The sequence below is a fragment of the Panthera onca genome, chromosome A1 (genome assembly GCF_046562875.1).
Source record: "Panthera onca isolate mPanOnc1 chromosome A1, mPanOnc1 haplotype 2, whole genome shotgun sequence".
NCBI classification, from domain to species: domain Eukaryota; kingdom Metazoa; phylum Chordata; class Mammalia; order Carnivora; family Felidae; genus Panthera; species Panthera onca.
This window is the reverse complement of record NC_138339.1, coordinates 80,956,092-80,966,549: the sequence shown is the minus strand read 5'-3', so window position 1 is coordinate 80,966,549 and position 10,458 is coordinate 80,956,092. Positions and strand designations below refer to the sequence as shown.

General features: G+C 37.2%; 1 protein-coding gene and 1 long non-coding RNA gene across 6 annotated transcripts in view; both read left to right on the top strand.

The window, feature by feature from the left end:
* Positions 1–5,245, top strand: part of LOC144616611 (uncharacterized) — a 7,667-nt gene extending 2,422 nt beyond the window's left edge. The window contains exon 2 of the long non-coding RNA XR_013555944.2: positions 1–5,245. This exon is cut by the window's left edge and continues 107 nt beyond it. This is a non-coding gene — a long non-coding RNA (uncharacterized LOC144616611).
* The window catches only part of CAST (calpastatin), a 108,284-nt gene that overhangs the window by 5,498 nt on the left and 92,328 nt on the right, over positions 1–10,458 (top strand). For all 5 annotated transcript variants that reach the window (XM_060635334.3, XM_060635333.3, XM_081796446.1 and 2 more), the window contains exon 2: positions 8,302–8,364. In XM_060635334.3, the coding sequence (XP_060491317.2) occupies positions 8,302–8,364 (63 nt within the window). The remainder of the gene's footprint in view (positions 1–8,301; positions 8,365–10,458) is intronic.

The following is a 10,458-nucleotide window of genomic DNA, read 5'->3' as shown; positions in this document are numbered from 1 at the left end:
CTTGTGTGCTCTCTCTATAAAAATAAATAAATAAACTTTAAAAAAGTAAGTAAATAAGTAAATCCCCATTCAACTTAAGTATGTCCACTTGAATATATAGCATTGTATGTATTCAGTTCAATTCTCTTGCATTTCTTGTAGATAAAAATTACAAGTGCATCCTAATGACTACTACACAAGCAACAAAGTAACTATTGAAATTTTCGTGACATCTTCTTTGATTTAGAGAAAATTCAAAATTCATGCTACCTCTGAAAACCCGACAGAAAGAGCTGTGGCCATAACAGTGTCATCTTGGCATATCCATGATAATGTTAAAATGGTAGGGGAAAGCATACATGGAGTTTAAGTGAAACATTGAGATTTCAGAATTCTAGCCATACTTAATATGCGTCCTTAATATGTGTCTTTTATATGATAATCCCAAAGAAGATTAAGCTAATAGCACATGTTTTTAGAGGAGCAGGAATATATGTATGAAAAGCCAGACATTTTATTTACTTATATTTCTTAAGTAATTATTCTCCCTATAGCACTTAGCACATGGTGGCTACTCACTGATTCTTTTTCAATAAATAAACTCTATTCTATTACTCTTTGAGTTTGGAGTTTTCAGTATGAAAACCCAGTGAAATGCCTTTGGGTGACTCTAGGGAGATACATATGCTTTAGATAAGAGGATTCTAACTTCTTCAAAACTTTTTATCACATAAGAGAGGATAATACAGTCAACTGTTTATATACCCCTTCATCTTCAGTCATTATAAAAATTGTAATATTGTGCTACTCTTCCTTTATTTAGCTCCCAGCCCCACCAGCACACCAAACACACACACACACACACACACACACACACACACACACACACACACACACATCTCTTCCTTCCAAACTATTTTAAAACATGGGGAATTGCACATTGAAGTATCATGCCTGTGACTGACTTGGTGTAGATTATTTGGAAAATGAATTCTCTATTCCCTGTGTACTTTGTTTCCATAGATATAATATAGAAATGTGAGATTAATATACAACCATAAGAGACAAAATACTAAATATAAATATATCAGATGAACCTGGTTACTTTATACTTATGAAAAATAGAAGACTAAATTCTCTGCTCTAACATTTACAGCCTTAGAAAATGAAACCTTTAAACCTTTGCTTATGTCTCTTATTCATTTTACTATTTCATAATTCAGTACAATCAGGTTGTTGCCAGAGAAAAACAAGGGAGTGGAATAACTGTTACTGTATTCTAAAAGGAACTAGGCAATGGGCCAGGCTCCTCATTAACATCAACTTGTTTGAGAAATATGTCAGCCCGTGGGCCAAGTACTATTAGCTTCATTTTATAAGTAGAAAACAAAAAGGTTAAATTATTTTGCCCAGGATCACAGAGCCTTTCACATTCACACTTCATCTGTCCCATCAGAGTTTGTCAGAGAATGGAATGCAGGGAACTGGTTACCCAGGTAACAGAAGAGTCTGGGAAGCCAACTGGGGAGGGTGAAGCCACCCAGAGATTAGAAATTTCAGGAAGCTGCTATCATTTCTAGGCAGGGCAGACTGGGGGGGAGCTGGATTGCCCTGGGCAAACTGGAACCGCAGCTGGCTGATTCTGCAGGAAACACTACTACAGAGGCTCCCAGAGGCAGAAAGGAGGAGGAAATACCACTTACCACCTCCAGTCTCCTACCCCTGCCTCCCAAGCCTGAGGCCTTTCATCCCAAATATCCCTGGTAGAGGTAGCAGGGAGAGCAGGAGCAGTGGGAGCAAGGAATTCTGGGCAAGGAATTCACCTAAGGGCAAATAAGTCTAGCATTGCTCCAGGGAGATGGTTTTAAAGCAAAACCAGCTTTACATCTTGGTCCTTCTGCTTGTTTTAGCAAGCAGAATACATACAAGAATGGATTTTAAGGGATTTTGCAAGAAATATCAATTTATACATTGTTAATTTTTCAAGCTATTTTTGGGGGGTGGGGTGGGGCTTCTTTCTCTTTTGTCTAGTTTATTAACCTGAACAGAGCAAAAATACTTCTCAGGGAATATTTAGAGCTCTTTGGAAATACATTCATTCAATCAAGAATTATTTGTCACACCCCTACCACAGGACCAGAAAAATAAGAATATAGTTTACCATCTGGTTGGGAAGGCAAAATAGACATTTATGAAGGAATCAGTAAGCAAGAGAGTATCAAATAAGGGGCTAATTTGTTTGTTTTACTAAGAAAATAGAGACTAATGTGCAGATACGAAGGTACAATGTACCATAAACAGGGCAAGGCTCAGAATTAGTCAGGAAGGCTGGTGTGAACACAGGGCACTGCGCTCCTTCGTTGACCAATCAGAGCCCCAGAGCTGCCCCAACCTTCGTGACCAGGGGAAGCTCCCCATGGGTGCCAACTCAGTGGGGTGATTTGAAGAGCAGAACCGTCTGCTTCCTGTCATGGTGTCCACAAATCTCCTCTCAAAACCAGTGGTCTCGAATCCTAGCTGCATATTCAGATCAGCTAGGAAATTTTAGAGAAATATATCTGTGCTCTGGCCCCACTATAGACAAATTAATTTCCTGCACTCTGGCATGAATGTTTCCAAGTGTCCCAGGTGCTTGTGACCCACACTGAAGGATGAGACCCACTACTAAATGAAGGCTTTCTGATCCTCTGAAGGGCCTGAAAACCAGCTTTTCTTACCATATGCAATGGTAGTGCAGTGAGAGAGCTGAGCTCTGAGTAGGAGGGCAGTCCAGAGGGCATCAAGATAACCTCTTATTGCTTCATGATTTGTCTACAGCTATCACTGGACCTGCAAATATTGATCTGTATGGCCTTGCCTCCAAGTAGAAAAAGACAAACTTTCCAGTTGTTTTCAAATAACCTTTACTGTTTTTTAAAACAATTTTATTCAGGTATAATTCACAAACCATAAATTCATCCATTAAAACCTATAACTCAGTATTTTTAAGTATATTCACAGAGTGGTACAAGAATCACTTCAATTTAATTTTAGAATGTTTTTGTCACCCTAAAAGAAAACTTTGTCTTTTTTTGTTTTGTTTTTGTTTTGTTTTTTTGTTTTTTAAATTAAAGCAAAAACATTTCAGAAGCACACTAGCATTGGGCACTCTCACCTGGGTTTGCATTTGCAGAAGCTCCGATTTTTTCTATCTTCCTTCTTCCTTTATGTATGTGTATAAGTTTGCCCTTATTTTCTTCTCCATTATGTATGCCCTTGACTGTGTGTCTGTCAGAGTGTATGTGGGCAGCATAGGGAGGGTGCCCAGATGCTCACTAGCACACATCCTCACTGGGGTGAGCCCACAGGCTGCCAGCCTTACTGCTCCTGGATCTTGTTGATTTCCGGACAGGTTTTGGCTTTGCTATGGCTGAAGATTTTAAGCCTATAAATGCTGTACCCTCCAATGAGGATAGAGGACCGCTGTACTTGCCAAATACGCAGTGATCCATGGGGGTGAAAACAGTTTGGAAAATTATTCCTTTTGGGGGGAAGACAGTGAAGTCCCTTATCTGCTTTCTCCCTGCTTCTCAACTCCTGCTGCACATACCATCTCTTTCATCCTAACTCCCTGAGTGTCCTATCTTCTGCAGCTTTGTTCTCCCAGTGAATTTCTACTGCATGAGAGTTGGCATCCTGCTCTTCCTGTCTTTGGCCTCCAGCTCCTAATACAGGACTGAATTTACATACTGGCCTCTTTGATCCATTTTATAAAGCAAACCACTTTCAGAATAGGGAAGTTCTGTTTTGGTTTGTTGTTTTCATTTCAGAGCATTGGATTGAGACTTTGTTGATGTGGGTCTTAAGATCTCACCTAGCTTTTCACTAGATCCAGAGTAGCACAGTCTCTGGGCGATAGACTATAATCTGGATATGTGGTATGATGGAGGAGGACTTCACCTTTCAGATCGTCTATTTCTTTATCCATAAAATGAGGTGACAGTGTATACCTCTGGAGTTGCTGAGGGGAGTGCAGGGGATCGCTTAGGGGAAATGGCTAGCAATGGGCTAGCCACAGAGTAAGTAGGTGCTTAGAACATGTTCTTTTCCTTCTCCTCATATAGAAAAGTCCTCCCTGGATTTATCAGTTTTGTGGTTTCAGTTCTCATTCCAGACCTGTCAGTACTTCCCTTCTCCGTGCTTCTTTCACCTCTCCCTACCCCACCTACTGCGTGAGGTAGTGGACAAAACCTTCTCTCTTCTCTCTTAGAAAGACCTTGCTGCAGGTAGGTTCCTATGCTGGATGGAATCTGACATATTTCATTCTACCAGCTCAGTTGTGTAGGAAGTGCTCAGTTATGCCATGGATTAAATAATGAGGCACTTTGTGTGTTAACTATGTTCATGTTAAAAAAAAAAAATTAGGGGCACCTGGGTGGCTCAGTCTGTTGAGTGTCCAACTCTTGAGTTCAGGCTTAGGCCATGATCCCAGGGTCTTGGGATCCGCCCCTGTATTGGGTCTTCATTGAACATGCAAACTGCTTGAGATTTTCTCTCTCTCTTCCTCTATCTCTTTGCACCACTGTTGCTTTCCTCTCTAAAATTAAAAAAAAATAAAATAAACATAAAAAATCATGCACTTTGAATATCTCACAGTGAAAAGATATAACTGATTTTACATCATTAATAGACTGATGAATATTCAATAAGCCCCAAGGAATGATCAGAGAAATGGTTCATTCATAAGGTTGGTATTTACTAGAAATTAAATGATGTTAGGTAATTTTTGTTAATTCTCTTGGAGTAACAATGATATTGGAGTTACTTGGGGAAAATTCTTCAGTTTAAGGAGATGCTTAATGAAATGCTTATGGATAAAGTTTCAGGATATCCGCAATTTACTCTCAAATACAGGTACATATACAAATCCAGGTAGATAGATCTGTTTGTAATATATGCAAATATTGCAAAATATAGGAACAATGTTAATAGTCATAGATTTAGTAGTAAGAATATTGGCACTCATTGTATTATTCTTTTAACTTTTCTTTCTGTTAGAAAAAATTTACAATAGGGGTGCCTGGGTGGCTCAGTCCATTAAGCATCCGTCTCTCGGTTTTGGCTAGTGTCATGATCTCCCAGTTTCGTGGGTTCAAGCCCCATGTCACGCTTTATGCTGACAGCACGGAGCCTGCTTGGGATTCTTTCTCTCCTTCTCTCTCTTCTCCCCTCCACACTGATGTTGTCTCTGTCTCTTTCAAAATAAATAAATCAACTGAAAAAAAAAATATATATACTAAAAAGTGGGGTTAAAAAGAAAACAAAGAAACTGGGAAAATATAATCCATAAAGTTCCTTAAAAATATTGCCATTTGATTGTGTTTTTTATGTCAGTATACTTCTGTGTATTGTAAAAAAAAAAAAAAAAAAGCTTCCTACTGACAGCAAATACTTCTTTTGAAGTCATGAAATACCAGTTCTTATAGAACATAATTTTTATAAGTTGTCCTTATAACTGAGCATTTGAAAAAGTATTCATAACATATACCACTCCCAAACTATTTGGAGCCTACATAATTTGTAGAATTTTGAGTGTTTAAATGGAAACAAGTGATTGATAGTGCTGATTAATCCAGAAGAATGAAATTTTGAAACACCCCCAGAAAATGACTTTTTAAACTTTTTCTTATATTTATTTATTTGCATTCCCTTTTTTTTGTTTGTTTGTTTTTTGGTTTTTTTTAAGTAATTTCTATGCCCAATGAACTCATAACCCTGAGATCAAGAATCACATGCTCTATGGACTGAGCCAGCCAGGGACCCTTTAAAAAAAATTTAAGGAAAAACATCTATATACCTAAAATGTAGAGACAAAGGGCTATCTGAACATTTACTGTAGGGTAACATATCATAATATATATTTGCCACATGAGCAGGAAGCAGAGGGGTCCTTGAGGAGAGCATGGAGACTTCTACCAGACAAAAGCAACTGACTCTTTAAGTTTTTAGTTTTTTTGTTTGTAAAGTAGAATACTAATACCTCTTGAAGAGTAAATGACGCATGCAGCACGTTCACTAAAACACTGGATTTACCAATTCTGGAAGGAGACAAATTGGGTAAATCTGTCATTATAGATCTATCCCTCTTAAATTCTATCTGCAAATGGTGAATGATTCTTCCCTCTAGTCAGGCCTTCAGGAATCTTCTAAAATTTGTCATTTACCATTTAGCATTGATATATATGTGGGCTTTTAGATGTTTTTTCTCCCAAGATTCATTAACTACTCAATACTGATTGCCCTCAACTGTAGATAGACAAACACTAGACTAGGACATCATGGTGAAACAGGGCTTCATTCACCAAACTCTTGCAGGCTGGCTGCTTTTCAGTGGATTCCACCCCCTGATCCGTGATGGTGCTACATTTTGGGGACAATTTTCCACACAAGAAAGCAATTTACTCCTAGTTTTTCATACAAAAACTCTTTTCTTTAATGTTTATTTATTTTTGAGAGAGAGAGAGAGAGAGAGAGAGAGAAAACAAGTGGGGGAAGGACAAAGAGAGAGGGAGACACAGAATCCAAAGCAGGCTCCAGGCTCTAAGCTGTCAGCACAGAGCCCAACACAGGGCTTGAAATCACAGACTGTGAGATAGTGACCTGAGCTGATGTTGGGCGCTTAACTGACTGAGCCACCCAGGTGCCCTGTGTACAGAGAACACTTAATGCAAGATTTCTTCCATGTGTCTGATATTTCTTGGGCTTTTTAAAACATTAAAATATATGTTGATATGACTAAAGGAAATATTACCTTATTCTATTTAGCATGGTATAGTGACAAGCAATATATTATAAGTCAGAAAAGCTGCTTTGCAAACTTTTCCCATTTACTGGTTATGGGTCCTTGTGAAAAGCTCACTGAATTCTTCTTATTCTTAGTTTTTCGTATACCAAAAATCACATGAGCTTCTATTTTGTATGAAATAAGAGTGTGTGTTAAAGTAGATAATAAAAAATATAGGGGCGCCTGGGTGGCTCAGTCGGTTAAGCAGCCGACTTCGGCTCAGGTCATGATCTCGCGGTCCGTGAGTTCGAGCCCCGTGTTGGGCTCTGTGCTGACAGCTCAGAGCCTGGAGCCTGTTTCGGATTCTGTGTCTCCCTCTCTCTCTGACCCTCCCCCATTCATGCTCTGTCTCTCTCTGTCTCAAAAATAAATAAACGTTAAAAAAATAAAAAAAAATAAAAAATATATAAATTATTAATTATTATACATAATATAATATAAATTATTAACATTAATATTACTGTTGCTGCCACTCTTCTTCAAATAATTTCATTGACTTACATATTCAGGTTATGATTCTGCTCTAGGGACTGTCATGGGTTTTATATTTTGGTTTAACTGAAGGTGGTCAGGATTGAACCCAATGGTAAGCTTTTATTTTCTTATATTTAGTGAGGTTCTTTTCCCCCACTTTCTTGCATATCCCACAATGTACAAGAAGTGAAACAATTCTTTGTAACCCTTTTCAGGAACATATGTTTGTTTGTTTGTTTGTTTGTTTGTTTTTTATTTCTCAAAAAAATCCAATAAATTTTGTGGCTTATTTTATCTTATTATCAAAACAAATGAGGCTGTAAGCTACTTGAAAGTTTTATGTAACACATAAAAATACTTATTTTTCATTCATTTGTTCTGGTGAGAAAAAGGAAATTCATTTCATTCATTTCATTCATTTGTCCTGGTGAGAAAAATAATTCTGTGTCTGGACATAATGAAATTCCAAAGCCATAATAAATAGAAGTTGCAGGTATGGTCTTTACCCTTCAGGGTTTATCTTCCTGCATTTGTGAGTACTCAGCTAGAAGAACTCTGGGTAATTCCCAAGAACCATCAGAAGTGATGGTAGATTTGGAAGCTATGGTCGTCTGTCGAGCCCATGCTGAACTGAGGCTTAAGTATGGTTTTAGACTCAACATGGTCCTTAGACATCACATCTCCATGAGGAACCACATGTCTCCCACACTGGCAATTTGGGCTTTAAAATTAAGTGAGGCATTTTGTAGGAGACGAGATGCCGCCTTAGAATCACCATCAGATCTATGTCTGGTTAATTATAGACTGACTTTCTACATCCCAAATGAATGTCTGTAGCTTCTCTTGATTTTTCAAAGCCACCCATGTCAGTGTGGAATTATCAACATTTTCAGAAGGAAGATTAAAGGGGTCCTTGTTTGTACAGTATACATATTTAGCCCTTCAGGAGTAAAGTCACTATTACATTATCTTGTAACACCTCCTTATTTTAAACATTATCTTTCTTCCTTTTTATGTTTTTATAGCATGCCGGTGAAAAAACCAGTGGATCACCTTCAAAGTCAGGAGAAAAGAAAGGATCAGATGAGGTAATTTCTGCAGTACTGGGCTTTGCTTTTCTCTTGCTTTTAATTGTGAATTCTATCTTGACACACATAATGAGGTTGCAAAGAGTTCCTACTGGAATTTTGGCAGATTTAATCTGAATTAAGATTTGATTCAAGAATGTAAGTGAAAATCATTACAAATTAATAAGAATTAAGAATTAATAAGAATTCTTTTCCTGGAAAAAGAATATTTAGAAATTGTTTCTATTTAGAACTAGAACCCAGTTATTGAAGGTATTTTCCCTATAGGAATTGCTGAACCTTAAATGTTTTGTTGGTGAACATGGCAGATTTAGAGGAGGAAACCAAATGCTCTAGTGGAAAAGGAAATCTTTTTTCATGAGAATACACTATGAAAGAAGAACAGTGATAGCCTAGATTAATCTGTTATTCAGGTTCATAAACAAAAGGAAAAGAGAAGGTCTATTTTATTTGGCTCAATTGTATGGAAACACTAGTAACACCAAATCTTTCCACTTTGAGATGGTTGTTTTTGAGCTTGTGAATTTCTCCTTCCACTGAATGACACACCATTATGTGGCCTTTCAACACTGGCCAACTTCTCCATGGAGAAAGGACCTGTGAATGTGCTGTCCTTCCAAAGGGCACTGGATGTGCCTCCCTTTTGCTACTTTTTACATTTTAGATCTCAATAGATACGCTCATCTTCATTTGATAGGAATTGTCACTGTCATTTCCATTTGGTAAAACAGCCAAGTCCTAAATGGTACATGGAAAACCAGAAAGCATACAGTGATCGTTATATTTTTCTCTATGTTAGCAACATGGTTTCAAAAATTTTGCTCCTCTTCTTCCTGCAGTTTTGAAATATTTAATATGTTTCAATATATCCAATATAGGAAGAGATTGTTATGAATAGAAACTGCTATGGATTCTGCACTAAGGTTCGCTCTACTTTCTACTGTCATTGTCTTACTAATATCCTTGAAAATATAATTTAGATTATTAATGAGCAGATTTGTAATGAAGTTTGCCATGCAGGGCAACTGTTTCTTTAAAATTAAACAATAAGAGTAAACATTTATTTAGATTTTATCCTGTTTCTTTGTTAAATTGTTAAAAAATAAATTCCCTTATGAAAAACCACATTTTCTCCCTTTACTAGCATGAAAATTACTACAGAGTGTCATTAAGTTCCCTTATCTACCCTACCTTTTAAGTATCTTCCCAGGTAAGATATCTATTAAATGATTTCCTATCTGAAAACAGTAGTGCTTCTTTATTCTCCATACTAGGAAATAATGATTTTGGATGTTATTCTCTATTAATATTAATTAAGAGTAACCTATTTACTTGAAAAGGGAAATCTTTTCTAATGTGGTCAAGTGAATAGTAGACTAGGTCTTATAGGAGTATTCTCACTAAATATGTTATTACTTGAGAGCTTAAATATTACATCTTGAATGTACAGGCATTGTTGGTTTAGACAACATCTGCTAGCACAGTATTAGGGTTGTTTTATATGTAACACCTTGACTATAAAGTACCTTATTCCCATATTTATAAGGGGCTTGAGAAAACTAATAAGGAGCCCTCTTAAAATGTAGCCAGGGGACAATTCGTGATTTCTGTGTTAGTAGAGGCAGACTATACTTTAAATTCGAAACCAAAAGGCTGAACTTCTATCTCAAGAAAAGGAAGAAGGGATTTTTCTTCTCTTTATCAGCAATTCAAGGAATTCTGACATTGTTTCAAAATATTTCTGAGAAATTCAGGTTTATAGCTCTTCTTGTGCTGAGCCTGGACATACTGATCTGTTGTGCTCTGTCCCCGCCAGCAGAACTGAAGAGAGGACGGAGGCTTTTCCTTGCTCCTTTGGCATAAATCACTGTAGTAATTCATATGGTCTGAGACTGAAGATTGTTTATTATCCCACCGAATTCAGTCCATATCTGTTTGATAGGGTAGACAGACCTGTGAGTTGGGATGACTTGGTAGTCAAGATATATTTCCAATAGGATATGTCTCCAGGGAATCTCTAATTCTTTATGTTACATACAGATAAGTCATTGGTGAGATATTGTGGGCCTGGAGACAATTCAAGGAAACTATCTA